The sequence below is a fragment of the Leuciscus leuciscus genome (assembly GCF_965113295.1).
Source record: "Leuciscus leuciscus genome assembly, chromosome: 15".
Lineage (NCBI taxonomy): Eukaryota > Metazoa > Chordata > Actinopteri > Cypriniformes > Leuciscidae > Leuciscus > Leuciscus leuciscus.
Genome location: NC_138739.1, coordinates 34,460,754 through 34,487,832, shown reverse-complemented (window position 1 = coordinate 34,487,832; position 27,079 = coordinate 34,460,754). Strand labels below are relative to the sequence as shown.

Sequence of the window (27,079 nt, the reverse complement as noted above, 5' to 3'; positions counted from 1 at the left end):
GTTGAGATCGTATTAGCGGTTAGGAAGTTTCTGTAATACGGCCCCAGAACCCTAAAGCCAAGTCAGGAGAATGTTTCCACCAGGGGGAGCCATTTACAAGAACATACTTTTGTGATGCCTAGAAGATACATAAACTGTGGTTGATCCTAGTTTGCATTGTTTAAGCACATACAGTGGCTATTTATTTCCAGTTTTGGTTCCTCTTTCATTCAATCATATCTGACGCAGATCAATTTTGCATTGAGACAAGACGAGCTAAACAAATGGGAAGTTGCTGTCATGCAATTAATCAGAAAATAACATCTTCAACATTTTAAAATGCTATATATTTAAATTTTTTAACTGATTATGACACACACACAGACACACAGACAGACAGACAGACAGCTGATGCTGCAGCGGCTTATGTGAGCTCCTTCACACTACAGTGTCACAGCTGCAAACATCACACCCCATCCGTTTCTTCTCAACTCAGGTGATTTTTAATCATGTCTCATTGTCCTCAACTCTTCTCACATTTAGACAGTATGTTACATGCCACACTAGGGATAATAAGACCCTGGATTTACATTATGCAAATGTAAATGTAAAGGATGGCTATAGTTCCTCCCCCCACCCCCCGCTTGGTCGCTCAGCTCATAATCTGGTCCACCTCATATCTGTCTACAAACCTTTAGTTCAACAACAACCTCCTATGACAAGGCCTGTGAGGAGATGGACAGAGGAGATCTTCTGTGTGTCATTTGTCTATACCTCTCCATCCCACTGTGAAGTTGGGAGAACTATATATGCCTCACCTACCCTTCATCAGCCTGCCTCCTCATTATCCACCCTCACCTCTTCTACGAGCCTCTGTATAACTAAGGATCAGGTAAGAAGAGAATTACAGAGAATCAAGGTGAAAAAAGCTACAGGGCCAGATGGTATTTGCTCAAAACTGCTCAGGGACTGTGCATACCAGCTTTGTCAGGTGGTTCTGTACATTATTAACAGTCAGCTGACTGCGTGGACCATGGACTACCTCACAAACAGACCACAGTATGTGAGGCTTCATGGCTGTGTGTCTGAAAAGGTGTTCTGCAGCATAGGGGCTCCACAGGGGACAGTGATCTCTCCTTTCCTGTTTACCCTGTACACATCAGACTTTATTTATAACACTAGCAGTTGTCATATCCAGAAGTCCTCAGATGACACATTATTGGACGGGTATGGGATGGGAATGACCTGGGGCCTCATTTATAACCGCACAAAACAGGCCCTGAAAGAGGCGTACGCCACTTCCGACGAATAAGTTGTGATTTATAAAAACAAACTTGATGGGAAAATTTGCGCACCTGAAAGCAAACTCTGATCCATGCGTTTTATATTCAATCAATAGAAATATTTGTAGTGGATGCAAATGCTTTTGAACACCTTTCTCTGTCAAGTCAAAGTTAGTCGCGGACGTGGAGCTCTCGGCATCTCGAAAACGCATGTTTGAACGATACAACAACATCGTTAGACGTTCCTCATCAGAAACGCCCTCAATGGTCCACCACGAGGTTTCCGCACCATCGCCATGACAGCCGGCTGGGGTACATTTAATAAAACACACTGATATTAAAAGACATGACACTTTGATTCTGTCTGCATAACTGTAAACACAGATATGGTATTAAATATGTTATATATTGAGCCTATTTTAAAATTCTGGCTGATGATTTCATGTTATTGCCGATAACCAATAAATTGGCATATTAGACCTATATTCTATTTTGGCAGTGTACTACTATAACAGTTTAGGAATCACATCATTTTAATTTACAGGATGAAAAGTGGATATTCATTTTGAGGTTTACTAAAGAACTGTTATTAAATTTGTACATTTATTTAAGATTCACTTAAGTGAGTAACCCAATCTAAATGTAGAAATGAGCATGCGGATAATAGGCTAACATTTAATCATTTCGATCAATTATAATGTCTTAGGTCTGCCTGCTGTTATTGTCGGCATTTCGCTGGCCACCACCAGCTTTAACCCTTGTATGGTGGTCGGGTCTGTAGGACCTGTTTTCATTTTTTATCAAAAGAAAAATGATACGATTAATTATTTTTTCAACCTCAGACTCATTGGCCTTGGCTAATTTTCTGTGAAGAACATATATCAGAACACATTTTCAATGATCACACACTGTACACCCCCCCTACATATTTATATTACACAAAGGATGTTCGGGTCCACTGGACCCGGGGCTAATAAAAGTGTGGAAATTTTAGGTCCTGTGTACCTTTACTTTGTCCTCCACCTGTCAGGGCTTGCTGTTATTGTGTGTGTGTGTGTGTGTGTTCTTGTATATGGTTTATGAGGACACAAATGTGTATAATGACATGGGTATTACAGCGTAAACATGCTTTATGAGGACATCTGTTTTTTGAAATTCAAAAAGGCCAAAAGTTTTCTGTGATTGGTAGGTTTAGGGGTAGGGTTAGTGTAGGGGGATGGATTATACAGTTTGTACATTAGAAAAACCATTACGCCTATGGAGAGTCCCCGTAAACCACATATCCAAGTGAGTGTGTGTGAGTGAGTGTGTGTGTTTGTGCGTGAGTGTGTGTGTGTGTGTGTGTGTGTGTGTGTGTGTGTGTGTGTGTGTGTGTGTGTGTGTTGTGTGTATGTGTGTGTGTGTGCGTGAGTGTGTGCGTGCATGTGAGAGAAAGATTGTGTGTAAGTGTGAGAGAGTGTGAGTGCAAAAGTGAGTTTTGTTTCTACCCCTGCCGTACCCCGCCAAGGTTGCAATTCTTAAATGTGATTAACAAAGGTAAAGGGAAAATATTAACCATATATGCAGTTTATATTGCTTGTAATTGGGATGAAGTAAACATCTGCTGAGTATTTTAACATAAATTGTTTGATTATGTTGAATAAAAAAATTAAAAAATGCAGCGGGTCCACCAGACCCATGAACACTGGCTGAATAACAAAAATATGAATACCACACAAGGGTTAAAGACCCTTCAGGTTATTGACAAGAAGAGTTGTAAGTGAAAAATCATTTCGCTTTATCCAAGCTATTTCCTGTGACTGTGTGAGACTTCTGATTCATTGATCGCTATAGTTTAGCCTAACTAAAAGAATAACAAAGTGCAGAAAAAACGAAATGGTAAAACTAACGTAGTTTTGCTACAAATTCTGTTTATGATCACAATAATACATTTTAAATGATATGATAAAGAACAGTTTGCGACATCAAGTAACAGACTGTTTTTTTGTAGTGTACAGCCAAAATACGTGTAAGCGGAGCACATTCAAGTTACAAAAGCGCCATATTTGATTTTTAACAGGAAATAAAGCGAACTGTGACTGAGATAGACATCTCTTCAGTGGGTTGTACTGTTATTTACTGTCATGTTCTGCTGACGAAACGCTGCAAAAAATATCTTTCCAAAGAATTTCAGTAAACAAAAAAAATCCAGACAACATCCGCTGTGGTAAATACAGGTTTCTGGTCCTCTTCCTCTTCATTGTTTTTTTGTTTGTTTGTTTTTTTTACAGCGAATGTCATTTTAAAACACGGTAAGTGCGTCACAGCCATGGCTTAAGATCTATTAGCCTACATTAAAAACAAGGTGGATACCCCACATTAAAATATGCATTTTATTTGTGGGGAGTGTGGGGTAAAGTGAGACATTTTTTAGATTTGTTCCGAGCGAGCTAAAATGATATATCAGTCAAATTTACACATCTCCCATTAATTCAGGATGTTTCCTAGCAATGGAAATTATTAGAATGTATTCAGGACGAAGGGCAGTGAAAATATGATTGTTTTAAAAAACAGTGGTCTTGTGTCTCACTTTACCCCAGCTGGGGGTAAACTGATCCACTTACTTTTTCCACTCTGAAACTTCCATAACAACACATGTTGTAACAGTGAGAATCTTGACAGCTAGCTTGACAACCACACATTTCAGAACTAATGTCGGACTAGTAACAGAATCATGGAGATTGGTCAATTAAGCACATTTTTTTGATGACCCACCGGGTCGCATCCAAGTGAAGGTGCAACGCCCTTGGCGTGCTAAGGGTGAATGGCACACTGGAGGAAATTCCTCCTAAAAAAAAAAGAACTATGTCCAAATTATTGTGATACATTTGGAAAACTCAATGCAGTCAGACCTCCCCTGGCCAGCCCAGGGAGGGTGGCCCGTCCTGAGCCAGATTCGGATTTGTCCGCCACCGCTGGAGCTCCTTCTGGAGCAAAGTCGGTCCTAAAACGGACCTTTGGGTCTTTGTGGAGGAGGGACAATTCTCCACTCGGACAAGGAACATGGACCAGAGAACCGTGGTGGTCAGACCGGGTGTGGAAACAGCCTGACCCAGCCCAGGGAAAGTGCACTTTGTGCGGGCGAGACTTCCAGTAACTAGGGTGGACACCCAGTCCCTCGGTGCCAGGGTGTGCACACCGGTGAACGTGCACCGTCCTGGGTGAGCTAGGGGTGAAAGACACACTGGAGGATATTCCTCCTTGTAAAAATGTCCAAAAATATCTTGTATTTGAAGAAGAGCTCCATGCTCGCAGACCTCCCGGGCCGGCCCCAGGGAGGGTGGGTCATCTCCGGTCAAAGTCAGATCCGTACACCTGCTGGCGCTCCTGCTGGAGCAACCACGGACGCTCGGGGTGTTGTAGAATGAATGAATGAGGCATTTATATAGCGCTTTCATATGTACTACTGTACACCCAAAGCGCTTTACAATCATATCAGGGGATCTCTCCTCAACCACCACCTAGAGGAGGGAGACGACACTCTTATCGGACTAGGTAATGGAAAACAGGCGCCTCCGGGTTGCCTGGGGCCCAGAGGAGCGCACCCTCTCCTTCGGACCGTCAAGTCGGGGTGCCCGGTCGATTGGAGCTTCGGACGCGCCTGGGGATGGAGCAGCTTGCTCCTCCCCGATTTGCGCGTTGACCTCGGGAGACTCAGATGGCCCGTCTGAAACGGATGTCCGCAAAGGTGGCCGCGGGCACGTCGGGAGGCTTGGATTAGTTGGGGCCCCCCTGGCATGTCTTAAGAGCCGAACTTTGCCCTCCGCCTCCCCCCTCTTTGAAAGCACCCTTCCCGGTTACGGCCTCGATCCAGATGCCTCCCGCCCCTGCCCCCGGCGGATGGTTCCTCATGCGGCCTATGAGTGGCTGTGTCGTCTCGAGCCTAGGCCCGAGTGGAGCGAGACCCGTGTGTAAGGGAGCCTGCGCATCGCGGTTCACCGTCCGGGGCTTCTCGGTTGATCCCAAAGGTAAAACGTATGCTTGTCGAACAGTCGGTCTGGGTAAACGGCGAAGCAAAACGGACAGTGTCTGTGAGGTTGCAGATGGACGAGATTCCCATGCTGACTTCACTCCCTAGCAGGCTCCCAGGGAGAGTGCGGAGCTCCTGTCGGAGCGACCTCGGTCCTAAAACGGACCTTTGGGGTTTTGTCGAGGAGGGGACAAACGCGCCATTCGGACAAGGTGATACGGAGAAGGTGCTCCACCTCTTTGCCTAAGCTACTGCACCCCAGGCTACTGATTTTACTTCCCCCTTCTTTTTTTTCTTTATGAATCTTAGGAGGCCTGACTTGTCAATATTTCTCTCCCTTGCAGCTGCTCTTATAGACTTCTTTCCTTCCTTGACCTCAGCGGCTGCACTCTCCATCTCCTCGAGGGGTGTTTTGCCCCAGGTTTTCTTCCTGGTGTATTGTCTTGGCATGATGGCTTTTCTACTATGTTTATGACATTAAAAATAAAACATATGTCATGTAATATTACATTAAAATATGTTTAAGACTAAACTTAACTTGTGCCTCATGTCTCACTTTACCATTCGCATTTGTCTCACTTTACCCCACCGCCACATTTTAGAAAAAAACGATCTCTCTTAGCAATTCAGGCTTATCTTCAGCTAGCATCATCACATGGTTTTATATGTTGGTAGTTCATCAACATGTATGATATAAGTTTTTCTACCTGAATCAATTTGCTTTGGCACAACAGTTGATTAAGTTGACAGCAAGAAAATGTACTTTTACATGCAAAAAAATGTTTTTTGTGAAAAAAACATGCTTACTACAGCACCATGAGGTCCTCTCCTTCATGGCCAAGGGGAAATGGAAGGGGCTTGAAAACATAATGGTCATATGACCACAATTGTGTTCCGTTGCCTAGATATAGGGGGTGTCTCACATTACCCGATGTCTCACATTACCCCGTTCTCCCTAATATTGGCCGCAAACCATATCATATTTTTTTTTAAATGTAGAACATTACACTTACACATCCCAGTATTTCTCGTTCTCTCTCTGTCCTGTTTTAGCTGTTGGTTAGCGTCTCTGGACAAGGCGGGAACGTTTGATCCGAAGCGGCCGATGTTGTGGGGTTTCTTGCTCCCTCTAGCGGTCATGTTGTGTTTTAACACAGCTCTGCTTGTCTACTTCTCTCAAACCATCTGCTGTGCAAATCCCAACCTGAAGAGGTACGTAACTGAACCGTGAACGAATGTTCCGGGTTTAAAACAAGTCAAGACCGTCCTTTAATATATGATTTGATTTCGGATTGAAAATAGTTAATTGAAGTTAAACTATTTCATGTAGGCCTAACAACGGTAGTAGCTGTCTGAGGTGTAGATAATTGTAGCTATTTGATGTTTAGCCATATGGCAACATATTAGCGGTTCAATAAAAGTTAATATTGTCTATATTATTTTTTGGTTCTTTAGCTCACGAACCACTCCTTTAAAGAAGAAGATTTTGAGCAGTTTCTCTCTGGCTGTGGTGCTCGGTTTGTCCTGGGTCATTGGTTACTTTGTGCTCATCACCCATGACAAAACACTCTACATCATTCTCAGTGTGGTCTTCTGTCTCTGCAATACAACACAGGTGTGTTATTACACTGTTAATAATATTTTTGACACCTTATTAATACTAAGGACAGTACATCTTTATTGGATTTATTCAAGCAGTCTTGCATTGTTTGGTGACTGACGACCTCATTTTCTGTCTTTTTAAAGGGTGTTCAGATTTTCTTTTTATTTACACTGAAGTCTTTTCTAAAGACGAGAGCTCGATATAATCTGGTTTTTATGATTGAATCAAGGGGAGAGCCTTAAAACATGGAAAATGGACACAAAAAGCCACGGACAAGACTAGATTGTAGAAGATTCCCTTTGTCTTCTGATAATTATTAAATTATCTCATATACTTTCATTAGGTACTGTAAGATTGCACTTAAAAATGTAAATCATTTCAACCTAAATTACATTAAATTAATTAGTTGAAGCTTGTATGACTTTGATGAGTTAAGCAATGTAAAAGCATAATTAAACTTTAGATATTATAATATATATAATATAATATGCAAACAGTCTTTTCAAAAACTTTACGTTAGTCTTTGATTTATACCAGACTTGCTTTAGGATAAATTATGGATTTCAATTTTCTTACTGTTTATTAAAAAAAAATATTTGAAAATATGTGGTTTGTTTTATTTATTCTTTACTGCTCTCAAGGCTCGGCAATGGTGAAACAAAATATAACTACAGTTTATAGTGATATTTTGGGAAAGTAAATGTTATACATCTAGAGATAAGGAAGAAGGAAGCTTTTCATAGGAAGTCTTCCTACTTTGTAAAGTCAAGTTAGTGCTTCCTTTTAGCTATTTAATCTGTCAGTAATGTTAGTTTGATTGGAAATGTGGCTGTTCATATATATATATATATATATATATATATATATATATATGGCCCCACTTTTATTACATGTCTACATGTCATTAACTACTTGCATAAAAAAAAAATAATAATGTTTGGTACAATTTCCTCATTGTGTTCATGTTTTTTCTTGCTGTTATTGAGGTGGGATACAGGTAAGGTTAGGTAAGTTAACCATTACCTAAAAATGTATTCATACTTGTAGAAAGTAGACATTTTAAATTTCATTTTTAAATTCCTCTACATCATTCATGACTTTCAGCATTAAACATGCTGTCAAAGGGTATATAGGCTGAATTAATGTATTATTGAGATTTCAGTCTCGAGACACTATATCCCTCCATAATTTTGCCTGCATGTTTTGGGGATACCCTGAAAAAGATTGGTAAGAAATATATGTGCTGTGCCTGTGTGAATAACACAGAATAATATGTAATATACTGTTATTGTTTAGCGCTGTTTTCCTGCCTCGTTTAGCTCTGTCTGTAATGTGTTCTAGCAATTTGCCGGCAATTTGCCGGGATCATCGTGCTGTGTGAAAGGGGCTAGTGTTTAATTGGAAATGGATGATTATTTACATGACTGAAGGACTTCCCACTCCAGCAAAGATCCAGCCCTTTATAAACCAGACAGTAACAAGAGTTCATATTAGTAGTTAGTTTTATATTTGTCATGTGTAATGGACCACTTTCTGCTCTTAATCTTTACTGCAGGTAAGGTTCACTTTTGAAATAGTTAGAATTGTTATACACGTTAATTATAGTTAATAGTTTATTTATCATAATGCATTTAAAAAAAAATGCATTTCAATGTGTGTGTGTATATATATATATATATATATATATATATATATATATATATATATATATATATTATTGACCATACTATGTTGTTGTTATTATTATTATTATTATTAACAATTAATAGCAATAATAAAAAATATTAATTTACTATTTTCATTATAATTAACTATAAAACAATAATGGATTACAATAAAATGTTGTTGATGCTTGATGCTTTATCTGATTGTGCAGCAAGACATTACTTCTCATATTTTGTTTCTTTCTTTACCCGTTTTGCACAACTTGTATTCCTGATTGTGTTTGTTTTCTGGGTTAATTTCCATATAGGTGTTTTGCACATCACAGTTCTGTGTAACCACTGCATGTCACATCCTAATTTTCCAAATACTTGTGAGATAGAAATAGCCTACTAATTTGACTAATGCACTATCCATATCGCTACAAATCGCATGAAGGGGTTTGTGTGATGTGTTTGTGTATACGGTGCAAAAAGTGAATATTCACAGTTGTTTCCTTGAGCTATTTCTGATCTGACCCATATAAATTACTTTTTATTGCTATAGTCCAAAGTATTCAAATCATATCAAATAGTTTTTGACTTAATTTTGATGTTTTGTTTGAGACTACACACTTCTGCTAATATTTGGTGTTATTTGAGTGAGGGTTTTCAACTCTTTCAGAGAAACCCACCAATAAAATGGCACAAATCAAAACAAACTGAGATTGGTTGCTTTTCAGGTTAGTTAGACTGGTTTTTCCTGTCTTAATGGCTGGTTCTTGGAATAAATTGGCAAGCTGAACAGGGGAACACAAAAGCAGGAACAGGGGAAAATCCAAATCCAAACTGGCAGCCAGTTACAGTCCATAAGAACAGGCAGAGGTTCAGACCCAGGCAGACGATCACTTGACACATGTTAAAACGAAGACAGGAATAATCCATCGGAGCAAGTCACTAGCCAGAGGTAGTGAGAATCACTGGCATAGAAAAAAGCCGGGATGAATACAATAATTTGTGATACAAATGTGTAGTTAAATAGACAAAACACACTGGCAATGAAAGAGAAAAATTGAGGGGTAGAAATAGGAATAGATCAGAAAAGAATGAGAAACATCTGTTTGCGCGTGCACGTCCACTTTTATTACAGCCTGATCAAATGCGTGCGGCCAACACGTAAAAAAACAACAACAAAAAAACACTTGCAGGAGAAGAGACAGATCAAACCTACAACCTGACAGATACCTTTTGTCTAATGTTTGTCTCTGTAAACAGCTGTTTTTGAACAGACTTGGTGTCAAAACAATTCAACCTACTCTAACATCAGCACCTCAACATTCGGCACCACACTCCAGACTACAACCCAGAGATCCACCACTACACTCCATACTACAACCCAGAGATCCACCACTACACTCCATACTACAACCCAGAGATCCACCACTACACTCCATACTACAACCCAGAGATCCACCACTACACTCCATACTACAACCCAGAGATCCACCACTACAGCACCCCTGAACACAACAACGACCAAACCCAATCTGGTGTGTGAAAACAAGGGTACCTTACTAAACGGGATCTGCCTCTGCCCAGATGATTGGACTGGAACTACCTGCAACATCTGTAAAACCCATTTAAAATATTGCATGATATGTAGACTGAATAATCTTGCTTAAGTTCTCAAGGTTACTGACAGTCTTCTCTTTTTTTTATTTTTACAGCAAATTTCTGCCCTGAACAAAGATCCACACAAACCAGTGAATTCACCTTTCCAAAAACGGTCTTAGGCCAGTTTGCTTCCTCAGTTGAGCGATGTCCATCAAATACACCAAATGGTATTTTAGTCTACCTTTCTGTATTTACAATATACTCTCTACTTTAAATATCTCTTCATTTAACATGAATGTTTTTCAGCTGGATTCCCCAAAGCTTCGGCCCTCTGTAATAGATCTACTCACTTATTTGATCCTCCAAACACTCTAGAGTGTGGTTTGACCCTGGACACCATTAATAATGATGTAAGAAATCAATGTCTAATGATTGTAATATATAGGCATATAAAACATGAATTTTACTCAGATGAAAACAGAAAAGGATGCATGATTGCATAATTGATTATTATTTTTTTTTTTTTTTTTTTTATGAAGCTTTCTGGAGTTACTCCAGCCAATGTCCTCAAATTAGCCTCCAGTACACAGATCCTCACATCCATACCGGAACGGCTAACAGCCCACAACATCACAAATGCTGTAAAAATAACCAAAATCCTGCTCTCCCGTGATAAAACTGCAACTCCACAAAGCACGGTACTTATTAAGCCTTAAACATATTTTAAAATTTAAAGTCTCCTGTCATGAGGGACATTTCCAGATTTTCTCCATTTAAACTGTGTGTGTGACTGTGTGTGTGTGTGCAGTACCTGTTTGGAAGTTTGGAAACATTACCCTTTTTTATGTTTTTGTAAGAAGTCTCTTATGCTCACCAAGGCTGCATTTATTTCATGTAAAATATTGCAAAATATTATTAGAAATTAAAATAACTGATTATTTATTCCTGTGATCAAAGATGCATTTTCAGCATCATTACTCTAGTCTTCAGTGTTACATGATCCTTCAGAAATCATTCTGAAATGCTGATTTGATGCTCAAGAAACATTTCTTGGTGCTTCTTATTCACATAATTATGTTTATAATGTTTTATTATTAATATGAATAATTATACAAATAATTATATATTATATATTAATTGTATTATTATAAGAGTCAATTTTTAAATGTGTTTAGGGAAACAATATAGCAAGACAATTTGTATTTGCTCTTGTTCATGGCTTTTTTCTTTCTCTATTTACTCTGCAACTTGTTTTTCATAATTTGCATGTTTGTTATTTCCATATGCAGTGTAAACATTGCATGTCAGTGCCTAATTTTCCAAACCTCTGATGAAATAGACAGATATACTAATTTGACTACTCCAGGTACCACATAACACTATCATACATAATCGACTGCGCAGGTCCAGTTTTAGATTCTGCGTATGCAACCATGCAAGCACACATTTTAAACTTCTTTGCTAAGGTATGTTTATTATGTTTATAATATTACTGTACACAGATGAGCAAAAACATTATGACCACCTGCCTAATCTGCCGTTGGTCCCTCCGCGTGCTGCCAAAACAGCGCCGACCCACTGAGACATGGACTCTACGAGAACCCTGAAGGTGTCCTTTGGTATCTGGCACCAAGACATTAGCAGCAGATCATTCGAGCCCTGTAGGTTGTGAGGTGGAACTGCCATGGATCTAACTTGTTGGTCCAGCACATCCCACACATGCTCAATTGGATTGAGATTTGAGGAATTTGGAGGCCAGGGTAACACCTCAAACTCATGTTCCTCAAACCATTCCTGAACAATGTGTGCAGTGTGGCAGAGTGTATTATGCTGCTGAAAGAGGCCACTACCACCAGGGACCTCCACTGTCATGAAGGGGTGGACTTGGTCTGCAACAGTGTTTAGGGGGATGGCATGTATCAAATTGACGTCCACATGAATGGCCAAACCCAGGGTTTCTCAGCAGAACATTTCCCAGAGAATCACACTCCCTCCACCGGCTTGTCGTCGTCTCACAGTGCATCCTGGTGCCATCACTTCCACAAAGTAAACGGCACACTATGCACAGCCGTCCATGTGATGTAAAAGAAAACGGGACTCATTGGACCAGCCGACCTTCTTCCACTGCTCCAAGATCCAGTTTCGACGCTCGAGAGCCCATTGTAGACACTTTGGACGGTGGACAGGGGTCATCATAGACACTCTGGTCTGAGCTACGGAGCCCCATACGCAGCAGAGTGTGATGCACTGTGTGTTGTAGCCAGCCTTGAGTGCCCAACACCCTGTCGCCGGTTTGTGGTTTATCACATCTCGGATCACTGTTGGTAAATTCTCACCACTGCTGACCGTGAGCAACCCACAAGCTTTGCCATTTCAGAGATACTCTGACCCAGTAGCATTGCCATAACAATTTGGGCCTCATCAAATTCGATCAGATCTTGATTCCTGCCCATTTCACATGCAACCAACATGTTGATTACAATAATTGCTACTGTTTGCTTACCATCTAATCTACCCAGAACTTAATATGTGGTCTTGTTAGGAGATGATCAACGATATTTGCTCCAGCTGTGACAAGTCATAATGTTTTGGCTCATCAGTGCTTATACAATTCAGAGTTGTTTTAAGAAACTCTTTTTCTTTATTGTTCAGGATATTGCAGTGTCAGCAGTCGCCACAGTCAGTCAGCTCCTGAGCGCAAGTCATGGGATGTACTTCTCTGTCAACCAAACTGCAATAAATGAGTAACAAAACAATTCACACTCACTGCACTGACACTGACATACAGAACCATCTCAACCAAATTCATAAGCACTTTCTTTTTGACCTGCTGTCTGACTTTTTACTTGTGTTTGTTTAGACTAACACAGACTCTACAGAAACTCTCTCTGCGTGAGAAGTCAAATCCATTGCTGGTGCAACCGAACATGGCAGTGCTGTCACTGAAGGGGCAAACAATCCGACAAGTGCAATTAACCTCTTTTAAAGGCAAGTTTGAAGCTTTAATATACAACAGAACTCTCTAGAAAAAAGGTGCATTCATGGCATGTCAAAATGACAAGATTCCGACTTGTAAAAAGTGTTCATGACCTTATAGAATTAGCAATTGCAGTTCTACAAGGCTCCAACTTGTACCACCAGGCCACTGCAGATTAATTTTGGCATTAATAGTGTTACCATAGAGATGCATAATTACAAGTCTATGGACATGAACAGCTAAGAGTAGAACGTCACATGTTAATAATAATAATAATTTGTGATAATCAAAGCGCTTTACATGAAAGGGGGAATCTCCTCAACCACCACCAATGTGCAGCATCCACCCTAACGCCCACCACACACCATGTGTCATGGTCCTGCCTCTTTCTCTGTCTCCCTCTGCTGGTCACACACACAATTCACCATCACACTCTCACTTTCATTACTGACAGCTGTTTTCACTTTCCATTATGCTCATTCCTCTCCACCTGTTCCTTATCTCCTCTCATTATCTTGGCTTCTTCTAACCCTCTCTTTCCCTGTCTTGTTGTCAGATTGTTTGATGTCTCAGGTGCAGATTGACCAGAGTTTTTCACAGTCCTGTCCTGTCCTGTCCTGTCCTGTCCTGTCCTGTCCTGTCCTGTCCTGTCCTACGGAATAACTTCTACTGCTGGAATTACTCTGTGCTCGTCATTGTACATCCACAGAACCTTACCTGCTTAAGGCTGAAGTTAATTACCTGCTTGGTGCACGCCGCCTGTATCCTGCTCCATCTGTTTCTCCGTGACTTACGAGAACCGCTGCTTCACCAGCCTTCTGTTCATCCCTGCCACAGAGGACATTTGTGTTCACGTTATATTACCAGTCTACTGGTTTCTTCGGTTTGCTGTTTATCATTGAACTTTCAGTTTGGATTACCTGTGGTCAGACTTTTGATTCTATTAAAGAACTGTTATTGTCACTCTCGCGTTTGAGTCCTCTCTAACCGCATCACACCATGGGGATGATTAGGAGGACATGATGGACATTGGCCAATGGGCAAATTTGGCCAGGATGCCGGGGTTACACCCCTACTCTTTTTCGAAAGACATCCTGGGATTTTTAATGACCACAGAGAGTCAGGACCTCGGTGTGTCTCATCCGAAGGACGGTGCTCTTTGACAGTATAGTGTCCCCGTCACTATACTGGGCCATTAGGACCCACACAGACCACAGGGTGAGCACCCCCTGCTGGCCTCACTTCCAGCAGCAACCTGGTTTTCTCAGGAGGTCTCCCATCCAGGTACTAACCAGGCTGAGCCCTGCTTAGCTTCAGTGGGCAACCAGTCTTGAGGATCGCAACAAGTCCTGTGGCCCCAAGTCCTGTTCTGGCTGAAAAATGTGACAATCCACGACTTCTCCAGAGCGGAGAAGTCTACTCAAGCCTAATGCTTGCGGAGGCTCGGGAAGTCATGGCTGCCAACTCGGCATCAGCCACAGATTGAACTATGACACCTGAAGATGGAAGTTCCGACGAGTCATTCAACTCAGAAGGCATAAGCCCGCCCTCCGGTGCTGTGATTGATAACTCATCTTCCTCATGAGCCCAGATTAAGAAATTAAGCTCACCTGTGGACGAGCAGCCTAACTAATCCAGAAATTCGACTGGGGGACACGAGTGTGCTGAGGAACAGGAACTATCCCGGCAGAAACTCTCCCATTGTAACCTCCAGATCGTCCTGAGCACCTGCCGCCAAAACCTCGTACCAAGAGGTAGAAGGACCAGGAGAGAAAGCAGCTGAGGAGACTCGATGCATCTTGAAGAAGTACGAGAGTTGCGACCGCAACCTTCCCATGGGCATGCTCTAGTAGTGAGTGTATGACCCACCCATGAATGCCATTTCATCATGAGCGCGGCCCATACAGTGAAAACATCACTCGTGGCCATCCGAGAGAGAGAGAAATCATCTGCACCCAGAAGGACACGGACGGAACGGCATCTTTAAAAAGAGGCGATCTGCCGTGCAGCTCTTTTAGAGGAATTCACTCTTTTATTAAGGAAATTGCCTCTTTCAGAATGCCGCTGATGGGAACTCCCTACACTTATCTCTGTAAACGCTGAGAGAGACCGCTGATGTATGCTCTGGTTCCACATGCCAATTTCATTGACCTTTTCTGAATACATCAGAGGTGTTTGGGGGTCCCAAGGGTGACCCCTAGTATCTGTATTTCGACACAACATCAGAAAGGGAGCTATCAGTATACCTACAAGTTTACTTAGGCACTAAGAAAAAGTGGGCCAATTTAGTCCCAAGTAGTATTGAAATAGTACACTCACAAGTATACTAGTAGTATATTGATATTATTCTACTTGTACATAAAGTAAAAATATGCTTGAACTTTACTTATGTATACTGAATAAAATTGAATTATACTTTTTTTTTTTTTTTTGTAAGGGTTTGGAATGTTAGAGTGCTCCTAACAGTCATGTTTCTCTTCATTTCTTCAGGGCAAAGTGATACTTTTTTACCTGACAGAATAAAACTGGATACGACACAGGCTGAGATTTCCAAAGATAACATTGACCTTCAAATGAAAGCCACGTTCAGTGAAGGTTTACTTTCCCCCTTATTTTATTTTGTGATTATTCCACATGAAATTATCGGTTGAAAGTGATATTTTAACTATAGTAACTTTTTTCACTCTTTCTGTAGATTTTGATAAAGATGTTGGGTTTGTCCTCTATGATAGTGATCAGTTCTTTCAGTCAAAAAGCTTTCAACCTTCTCTGGATACCAAGAGAAGAGTAATATCTGCTAACCTTCAAGAAAATCTTGGATTTGACCACATTGAGTTTGCAATCACACCATCGGTGAGCAGCTAGTCCAACATCACACTTCTCTCTGGGCACGCTTTTGTGGTTTGTGCCTTGCTGTAGCTTATTAATAATGAAACTCTTAAAAATAAACGTTCCAAAAGGGGGTTTTGGTTCCCTTAAAGAACCTTTCAGTATATAGTTCTAAACCATTTTTTTTCTTAGTGTGACATTGACGGAGGTCGGCACAGGTATAGTGTTCATGAATTAATACATTGTTGAACTTTCAGGTCGATTCCACACTATCCCTCAACGACTTTGCATGTGTTTTTTGGAGTTACACTAAAAATGACTGGAGTCCAGATGGCTGCACCAAAACAAGGAACCCCTCAGGTCCTGTAGTATGCAGCTGTAATCCAGGAAAAAATAAAAATGCAAACTTTGCCATTCTGATGGTAAGATATATTTGTAAAAGGATGTAAATATCATTGATATTTGACTTTAATGGGTCAGTACACTCTAAAAAATAAAGGTGGTTTTCAGAGCAATGCCATAGAAGATACATATTTGCTTCACCAAATAACCTTTAACTGAACAATTCTTTAAAGAACCATTTTTTTCTTAGTGTAAAGAACATTTTTAATAATCAGAAGAACCGTTCTCCACTATAAACCTTTTGTGCAATGGAACTGTTCCATGGAATGCAAACGAACCAAAGATGCCAATAAAGAACCTACATTTTTTAAGAGTGTAAAGTCTATGATGCTGTGAATTAAAGTCCATTGGAAATAGAATTTTAGAGTAATTTTCTACAGACATTTGATATCAACTATCAGTATTCTGAAGCCTTGCATTGGATCAGCATCACCGGCTGCGCTCTGTCTGTACTGGGTCTGTCTGTCACAGCTGGGTACCAAATCATAACCAGGTAAAGGCTTATAGTTTACAATGTTAAGCATAGCCACAGCTATTTGAGTGGTGAAACTTTTTATAACTTATATTCATGCACTTTGCCACAGGAAGTCAAGAGGAGGCAGTCCTACTCTGCTAGTTGTGAACATTTGCATGAGCATGACGGTTTTCTACCTTCTCTTCATCTTCGGCATAAACAACCCTGTCCAACATCTGAGAGAGGCAAAGATGTCTGGTCAGAACATAGTTCCTGAGTCAGACCATCACAAGTACCCAGATGAGGGTCCCTGTACAGCATTTACAGCTCTGCTTCAGTACTTCCTGTTGGCCACGTTCACTTGGAACACTCTGTACGGCATTAATGTGTTCCTCCTCTTCAAAAACGGAGTGTCTGGAACACCTCCATGGTTTCCAAAGGTCTCTCTGGCTATTGGATGGGGTAGGGGACATTGAACAAAACACTAATGTATTGTGTAGTTTGTGACTAATGTCTTGGTTTTCAGCATGGGTTAAAATGATGTATGCGTAAATGTATCAACTGGTATAAATATTGACATTTTTATTGCGTGTATGCCAGTGTTACCTGTGCCACTTTTCTGCTGCTGAATCATTAGCGCCACAGCAAAATATATATATATATATATATATAAATATATATATTTTAAATGTCAAGAAAGCATTGCTTTCTGTTGAGTTTTCCTCACAAATTTTAATTAATCATTCTCATCATTTACTCACCCTGGTGTTGTTCCAATGCCGTATGCCCTTCATTCTTTTTGTGACCACAAAAGGAGAATTAAAAACAATATGTCCTGCTTTGTGAATGGCAGTGAATAGCAACCAGCATTAAGCTTTTTTAAAAAATGCAAAAGCATCACAGAATGATCCCATGCGACTGTGTTCTGAGTGTTCTGGGACTATACTATAGGGTTTGAAAAAACAACAACAACAACCAGAAACCTGACCTTAGCCGTTGGTCTTCTGTGCACTACTGGGCGACGTTTGAGACTTCCCAGAGATGTTTAGCACACAGATACTTTTGGGGGGGGGGGAATTTCTAGGCATTTCATGTTGGATTTTTGTTAATCTTGATTTCTCAAAACTTGTGTGCTTTTTCTGGGCAAGACTGAGTGAACTGCGGCACTAATAGAATGCACACATTGCGCAGCCGTGCAGAGAAGACTAACTGCCATGGTCAGGATTTTCATAAGAAAAATACATAAAACTTTTGTTTGGTTTGTTTGTTTTATATACCCCCAGTACACATGGAATATAAGACAAGTGTTGCATGGGATCATTCTGTGATACTTCTGGATATTTATTAAAAGCTAGATGCTGGTCGCTATTCACTGCCATTATATGGATAAGTGCAAGCGGGAATCTTTTTTTTAATTATTCTCCCCTTATGGTCTGAAGAAGAAAGAAGGGCATGTGGCATTAGCACAACACCAGGGTGAGTAAATTAATACTTTTTTTTTTTGTCATTTTAGGGTGAACTATCCCTTTAAGGTTTGTTAAACGTTAATCATCTAAAGTAGTGTATGATTGTGTGGAATTGACCCTCTCACTGTGACGTTTTCTTACCAGCATGAAGAAGCGATAATGGTGTGGAAAGTACCTCAGTTATTATTAAAGGAGTAGTTCACTTTAAAATGAAAATTACACCATGATTTACTCACCCTCAAGCCATCCTAGGTGTATATGATTTTCTTCTTTCAGAATACAATCGGAGTTATATTAATAAACACCCTGACGCTTCCGAGCTTTATAATGGCAGTGGATTGCAACCATCAGTTTGAAGCTCAAAAAAAACTTCCAGTCAAATGAACATACGGATTCAACTTAAGTCTAAAGCGCAACTTATGGGAGTAGTGCGACATATTGCTGATATTTACACACTACGCCATGCTACTTCCGTCGTTGCAAGTTGCGCTTTAGATGCAATTAGACTGCGTTTGGCCGGAAGCTAGAATTTTACTTTGTAATGTGTTAAATATGAATATTTTTCTTACACAAAGTCATCACTTTGCTTCAGAAGGCCTTTATGAACCCCCCAGAGCAGTGTGGAGCACTTTTATGATGGATGGATGGATGCACTTTTTTGTGCTTCAAACACATGGTTGCAATTCACTGCCATTATAAAGCTTGGAAGCGTCAGGGTTTTTATTAACTACAAATGTATTCGTCTGAAAGAAGAAAGTAAGATACACCGGTAACACTTTAGAATAATGGTCCGTAGTTAACAAGTAGCTATGCAGGAAGTAATAGGTAGTACTGCATTAACACCGAACTTAATACTATTAACTAATATGGAAGCAATATTAACTAAGCAGTAAGTAATATCTAATTTAGTACAAAGGTAGTTCCTTGGTAGGTATTTGATTATTACTGAAGAAATATATTCTCATTGAGAACTACTTGTGAACTAAGAAAGAATAACCAATTAATTACTAATCACAAAAGTAACGTCTAAAAAGTGAACAATTGTGGGTTTTTTTTTTTACTCTTAACATGGTCATAACATTTCAGAAGCTTGTGCCTCAAATGGGTTCTTTGTGGAAACCAGTTTATGAATATTATATTCCCCCAAATACATTAGCTACAGGTTGAGATTGTGACTTCTACTCTTGCCAAAAGATGGACGTATGTTTATTTCAAACTTAAACATAGAATAATACTAATAATGATAATTTGTTTACAATTTTAAATAATTAGGAAGTGATGCTGACACTCATGATTGGATTAGTTCACTATTATGAGCTCTATTGAGTGTCAGTTCAATATGTCTCAGACTCCAAAGACCTACCTTTATGTTACAGTAGCCGCCTGAGGAGGACTTCTCTTTAGGATTTGAATATAAACATTGATGTTCTCTCGTCAAAAACAATTTGCATCCTTAATGAAGAAATTGGCTGCATTTATGTTGCGATAATCGCAAAACCACATCTTCCAGTTTACAATGTTCGTTATAATATTACTAGTGCCTCACAGAAATGAATGCCTGTATGTGTCAAATATAAAATTAAATTACTTGTATTACTTGTGAAAAACATGCTAACTCCTCAGTAATTACTCAAGCGTTACCTTGTCATCCCGCAGGAACTACTAGTGATGTGGCCCATTATTTTAAAGTGAAAAACATGTTAACTCCTCACTAATTACTCAAGCGTTACCTTGTCGTCCCGCAGGAACTAGTGCAGCCTGGTCTCATTGTTAATACGCAACGTTAGGTATTAATACGTCATTTTCAAAGATAGAAAACGTACTTTTTTGTACATTTCGATATATGCTGAAACGTATAATATGGACGTATCTGCAACGTTTAAACGTAACATTATTACGATGTTACAGCTAAAAAACGTAAACTATTTACGAATATCATAAAGATAATTGTTTAATTTCCCTTTGACCATTTTATAGATTATAAATGTAAGATCTCTTAACCCTACTCCCACACCTAAACATAACTTACCCATTTTATAGACAATATTAAAAGGATAAAACGTAATGGACAGATATGTGTAACGTTAGGGAAATGGCAGTTTTATTAACAATATAGCATTAAAACATAGTTTGAGCCACTAATCCTAGCAGCTACCCCAAAGTTACCCCTAAACCTAACAATTTCTAAAAACTACGTAGGCTACAATTATAAAGGAAAACAACAGACAGACACGTATAATCACAATAATTTATTTATTGAGAAAATGTCAAAACCGGTACCAAAAGTCGTTCACATGACGATGTGTCGCAGTCCTCTCTTGCAGTATATAATAGTTTTGTATGAGGTAACGTTACAGAGCAGAATTTAAATCATTAATCCATGAAAATGTTAATCCGGTTTCGGTTCGCTGTTCACTCTGTGAAGGCGTGCGCGCTTCTCCAATTCAAATCAAGCGGGAAGGAAGTCGACCGGTAGTTGAAGCCGGCCGCGTGCCACCATCTTGTAGCAGAACTTCACCTGCTGTTAGCATCCCATTGACTCCCATTCATTTTGGCGTCACTTTGACAGCGAATAACTTTACATCTGAGGCGTTTAAAGACTCCATTTGTCCATTATTTATTTCTAAAGAAACACGACAATGTATAAAATGCTCCATTACCTTGTAGCTTATGTTATGGCCCCGTAGAAGCAGTTTTTGTAAAAGTAGGCTAACGATTGCGTCATAACCACGCGACTCTCTGTCGCACAGTAGAGAATTACCGTATGGACGGGAGGAGAAACTCGAGGGCAATCGGGGGGACGTGGAGGCAAAATGACAAAATAATTAATCAGAATACCTAGCACAAGTTTCTCCTGCTCCTAGCTCGTGGATACCTCCTACTCACGCTCTCCGTCTCTGCAAGATTCGGAAGGGAATGATTCAGATTTCTCATGCCACAGCCACTAGAAGACAGACGGGTTGCTCACGTCACATCTACGTCGTCAAGCTCGGTTTAAGTCTGCGCGTCAGGAACGGAAGTCCTAAAAAATCGCTGAAAATGGGCTTCACTTGCCTCAATTGAGTTCCAATGAGATGACTCTGTCCATTTCTTATACTGTCTATGATTCAAATGTAGTACACCAACTTAAACACGGCATGTCGTAATCTGTGACGAAGCATGCGAGAGCCAATGAGCGTCTGATATCACTGCCATAAAACATGTCGTAACGCTTCGGGTGCAATTGTTGAAGTTGAATTCACTACGAGCGCGGGATGCCGGGATTTGACGTTTACGGTCTCTGCTGAGAAATGGAGATGAAGATCGCTGGATAAAGGGCTGAATTTGGATCTATTTCTTGCTAACGACGTATGGATTATAAAGATTTGGATTACATCAAGCTAATAAAATTGATGTCTTTTGTGAATTTATGTTGTGTTTTATTATGGGTCTATAGGAGAAAACGCCTTTGTTTTGTGTCTCACGGTAAATAAACCAAGTATTACAAAATGGTTAAACGATTAAAGAAGGTATTTTTAAGGTTTTAAAGTGTATTCTTGTTAGCAGAAGGCATGAACAGAGTGAAATGTTATTATTTATGAGTAACGTTAAACTGTAATAAATGCGACTGAAAATGTAATTGATAAGACAATTGAATGAGTAATTAGTGAGTAGTTAACATGTTTTTCACTTTAAAATAATGGGCCACATCACTAGTAGTTCCTGCGGGATGACAAGGTAACGCTTGAGTAATTACTGAGGAGTTAGCATGTTTTTCACAAGTAATACAAGTAATTTCATTTTATATTTGACACATACAGGCATTCATTTCTGTGAGGCACTAGTAATATTATAACGAACATTGTAAACTGGAAGATGTGGTTTTGCGATTATCGCAACATAAATGCAGCCAATTTCTTCATTAAGGATGCAAATTGTTTTTGACAAGAGAACATCAATGTTTATATTCATATCCTAAAGAGAAGTCCTCCTCAGGCGGCTACTGTAACATAAAGGTAGGTCTTTGGAGTCTGAGACATATTGAACTGACACTCAATAGAGCTCATAATAGTGAACTAATCCAATCATGAGTGTCAGCATCACTTCCTAATTATTTAAAATTGTAAACAAATTATCATTATTAGTATTATTCTATGTTTAAGTTTGAAATAAACATACGTCCATCTTTTGGCAAGACTAGAAGTCACAATCTCAACCTGTAGCTAATGTATTTGGGGGAATATAATATTCATAAACTGGTTTCCACAAAGAACCCATTTGAGGCACAAGCTTCTGAAATGTTATGACCATGTTAAGAGTAAAAAAAAAAACCCACAATTGTTCACTTTTTAGACGTTACTTTTGTGATTAGTAATTAATTGGTTATTCTTTCTTAGTTCACAAGTAGTTCTCAATGAGAATATATTTCTTCAGTAATAATCAAATACCTACCAAGGAATTACCTTTGTACTAAATTAGATATTACTTACTGCTTAGTTAATATTGCTTCCATATTAGTTAATAGTATTAAGTTCGGTGTTAATGCAGTACTACCTATTACTTCCTGCATAGCTACTTGTTAACTACGGACCATTATTCTAAAGTGTTACCGATACACCTACTGTATGTGGCTTGAGGGTGAGTAAATCATGGGGTAATTTTCATTTTAAAGTGAACTACTCCTTTAAGCATAATCTAGAGTAACCATGCGTTTCAAGTATGTCGAGTATAAACATAGGCCTATATATAATCGCCAAAAGGTTTTCAGTATGTTTTTGAAGATTACAAAGTTGAAGAGGCTTCAGAAATCACTCATCTTGCTTAAACCAAGTATGAATAAGAAGTCTTGCTTGTATTGGAAAAAAAACAAAAACACTATCGACTCGGCGAGAAGATATTATAAAACTGTATTTCAAATGATTGTTTAGTTATATTGATCAAGTAGCTTTACTGCAGTGTACATGACTGTATTTTAATTAAAACGTTTTTTAGTATTTTTAATCACTTTTCCAAAAACGAAAGGAAAGAAAGAAAGAAAGAAAGAAAGAAAGAAAGAAAGAAAGGTGTATACTTGTGTATATTGTTATTAACCAACATTTTTATGAATATTGGGAAATAATTTTTTCTTATTTCACCCACCCCTGCATCCTGTTTAGCGCTACCTGCTGTTATTGTTGGTATCTCATTGGGTTCCACCTACAGTGTGAAAGATCCTTTAGGTTATCGACAAGAAGAGTTGTAAGTATCAAATATTTCCATTTTTTATAACTCAACAATGAACCTCATTGGTTCTTGTGGAAGCTTAAACGTGCTGTGTAACACACGAGTATTAACCTCATTGGTTCTTGCAGTAGCTCAAACAATGCTGTGTGCAAGCATGCTTGGGCTTCCATATACCATAACTGATGCGTGCTTTGATGAATGTCAATATGTTAATCTTATAAAACGATCGAGTCATTTCAGGAAATTTGGACTGAACCGCTCAATTCATTTGGATTAGTTTCATGATCTCTTTATGAACTTTTGAAGCGTAAAAGTGGTAGTGCGTAACTGTCAACGGAGGGACAGAAAGCTCACAGATTTCAGTAAAATATCATCATTTGTGTTTCGAAAATGAACTAATGTCTTATTGGTGTGGAATGATATGAGGCTGAGTAAATAACAGAATTTTCAATTTTTGGGTGAACCAACCCGTTAAATGTAAAATATATATCTTTTTTTTTTTTTTACTTTATTTGTGTGTTTTTACATTGTTCTCTCTGGATTGTCACTCTTCTTTGATGCAGTTGCTGGCTGGCTTCACTGGACCACAAACAGAAGTTCAGTATGGGGAAACCCATGTTTTGGGGATTCTTGCTCCCATTAATGCTCATGCTGCTCTCAAACATGGCAATACTGCTGCACTTCTCTCACAACATCTTCAGGACCAACCCTAACTTAAACAGGTATGTTTACTTTGGGACCAGAAAAGCTCTATCAGTTATCAACCAAAAGGCATTTATGAGAATATATTTAACCAATAACACTGTTGCTGTTTAGTTCACGGAAAACTCCTCTAAAGAAGAAGATTTTGAGTAGTTTCTCTCTGGCAGTGATGCTCGGCCTGTCCTGGGTCACCGGCTACATTTTGATCATCACCCATGAAACAAATCTCAAACTTATTCTGAGTGTGGTTTTCTGTCTCTTAAACACAACACAGGTGTGTTAATGCACATTGCACAAAAATGCACAAAATCTTATAATGGATTATAAATGAAATCAGCAATGCTTCTGTTTTTCTTTCCATTTCCAAAGGGTGTTCAAATATTAATTTTATTCACTCTGAGGCCGTTATTAAACGCAAACCCAGCATTTCTGGACAGTATGCATGTATCAAACATAAGCTTTCACAGAAAGAGTTTCTCTTTATGGAAAAACAATATACCAGAAAGCAACGAAAGCTACAGATCCACTGATTCTGAATTGTCCTGATGGGCCATCAAAGGTAATAAGCAAAAGATGATTATTTTGAGACTTCCTTTAATTCATTTTAATGAATGATGACAAGGAGGAATATCAGCTTAAGTCAGATATTTTGTCTTGGTGTTCGTACTAGCAATTTTATGTGTATGTGTGAATTCTGTGTGTATCTGTGTGTGTTTATACACATATTTCTTTTCTGAATTTAATGTGTATGTGTGATATATTTAATGTGTGTATATATATTTACAATGTGTTATTGTGTGTGCCATTAGGAGCTTTTTGGGCTTTGTTCACACTGTACACATAACTGATTTGGTTTTAAATTTCAATCTTTAGGTACTGTTGAAAAATTTTTCAGGGTTATGAAATCTGACCTGCTAATTACAAAAGTAGTATAGGCTTCTATTCACCACGAATGAATGTCATATGATTCACACGAAAATGAAAACCACAACAACAACAATAGATATAGCTTTGTTAATACCTGATTTCATTGGCTTTATTTGCATTTCAGACTGAATAAACTTTTTATTTTTATTTTTTATGTGTCTGAAAAAAGCTTGACGACTAAGGTTTGGAATTGCAAGTTTATTGTCAGCTGCCAGTTCTGTTTTTTTTTTTTTTTGCTATGTTTGATTATGTGCTCCAATGTAAAATAATATAAATGTACTGTGAACACACCAATCTTCACACCAAGTTTGGCTCATTGCTTTTTACTAATCACTGTTGACATATATTAAACATTGATGGAATGACACATAGACTGTTGGGTCTGAATTTATTTTTTCACGATCTTAATGAGATTATATGTATGAGTTTATGAATTTCTTTACTACGTTACCATTGGAAATTTAGTTGAGATCATATTAGCGGTTAGGGAGTTTCTGTAATATGGCCCAGAACCCTAAAGCCAAGTCAGGAGAACCTTTCCACCAGGGGGAGCCATTTGCAAGAACATACTTTTGTGATGCCTATAGAAGCTACATAAACTGTGGTTGATCCTAGTTTGCATTTTTTAAGCACATTCAGTGGCTATTTCTTTCTTTCATTCAAATCATATCTGACGCAGATCAATTTTGCATTGAGACAAGACAAGCTAAACAAATGGGAAGTTTGCTGTCATGCAATTTATCATAAAATAATATCTTCAACATTTTAAATGCTATATATTTTCAAATTTTAACTGATTGTGTGAAGTGTTGTTCACACACACACACACACACACACACACACACACACACACACACACACACACACACACAAGATTTGTCAAATGCAAGTCTTGCTCTTCTATTCTATAATTTTTTTTTTTTATTTTTTTTTTTTTATAGTTCTTGGTATTAACAAGTGCCAAGGTTTTGGAGCAAGTGCCAGACCACTTTGTTTTTTTGTTTTTTTTACTGTTCTGCTGACAAATCTAGGAGCTTTATGCACACACACACACACACACACACACACACACACACACACACACACACACACACATATATATATATAGACATAGACAAGACGGCTCGTGTGCCTATTGGCTGTTCTGCGGCAACTGCAGCAGCCTATCGAGCGAGGCCTAGCGTGACGTCAGACCCAATGAGGGTGCTTCGCGCCCACTGCGTCACGTCCCGCCGAAACGGGCGTGGCTTAGGCCTATAAATCCAGCTCGCAGGCAGCTGATATCTGATTTTTCATCTCTTCAGCGAAGCACACGCATCGCTGGATCCGGAGAGAAGCCGCGCCGTCTGAGGAAGCACTTGCAGCGGGACGAGTCGTCACTGAAGTCGCTGGCCGCGCCGCCGCTGCCGCCGGCCTCGAGTGGTCTACGCCTGAACAGCCTGCTCACAACCGGCTGGATGGATATTTTCTTCCCGGGGAGCGTGCTTCACCTGCGTCCAGACCAGCGCCCTTTCTTCCTGAGTTACACGAAGAAGTCACTAAGTCTTGGAACGCCCCCTTCTCAGCTAGAATGCGCTCTTCTGTTTCGCTAGCATTCTCCGCTGTTGACGATGCTAAAAACAGAGGTTACCATTCGCTGCCGCTGGTCGAAGAAGCGATAGCAGCCCACCTTTGCCCGCCCTCCGCTGGACGGCGCGCTAAGCTGGCTCTACCTTCAAAAGCTTGCCGCATGACGTTAACCCTGCTCGGTCGCGCTTTCTCCGCCGCTGGGCAGGCTGTGTCAGCGCTGCATACTATGGCCACACTGCAAATTTTCCAGGCCGATCTCCTCCGAAAGCTGGACGAGAATGGACCAGATGCAATTTGCGTGCCAGACTTGAGAAGTGCTACGGACTTCGCTCTCCGCGCTACTAAGTCTGCTGCACAGGCCATAGGACGGAGCATGGCCTCTCTCACTGTGACTGAGAGACACCTATGGCTAACGCTCTCTGA

General features: G+C 39.6%; 2 protein-coding genes across 2 annotated transcripts in view; both read left to right on the top strand.

Annotated features, from left to right (window-relative positions):
• The window catches only part of LOC309475532 (adhesion G-protein coupled receptor G7-like), a 62,127-nt gene extending 54,991 nt beyond the window's left edge, over positions 1-7,136 (top strand). The window contains exons 2-4 of the mRNA XM_082138377.1: positions 6,325-6,483; positions 6,727-6,886; positions 7,018-7,136. Coding sequence (XP_081994503.1) covers positions 6,377-6,483; positions 6,727-6,886; positions 7,018-7,116 — 366 coding nt within the window. The 5' untranslated portion in view covers positions 6,325-6,376 and the 3' untranslated portion in view covers positions 7,117-7,136. The remainder of the gene's footprint in view (positions 1-6,324; positions 6,484-6,726; positions 6,887-7,017) is intronic.
• Positions 7,137-8,313: 1,177 nt separating this feature from the next.
• Positions 8,314-25,256, top strand: adgrg7.1 (adhesion G protein-coupled receptor G7, tandem duplicate 1). Its single transcript, XM_082138295.1, has 16 exons — positions 8,314-8,429; positions 9,790-10,143; positions 10,242-10,355; positions 10,435-10,538; positions 10,668-10,826; positions 12,781-12,872; positions 12,989-13,116; positions 15,596-15,700; positions 15,801-15,958; positions 16,192-16,356; positions 16,717-16,829; positions 16,921-17,252; positions 23,392-23,473; positions 24,022-24,180; positions 24,275-24,434; positions 24,530-25,256. The coding sequence occupies exons 1-16, from the start codon at positions 8,396-8,398 to the stop codon at positions 24,704-24,706; spliced, it is 2,436 nt and encodes an 811-aa protein (XP_081994421.1). The 5' UTR covers positions 8,314-8,395; the 3' UTR covers positions 24,707-25,256.
• Positions 25,257-27,079: the final 1,823 nt, after the last annotated feature.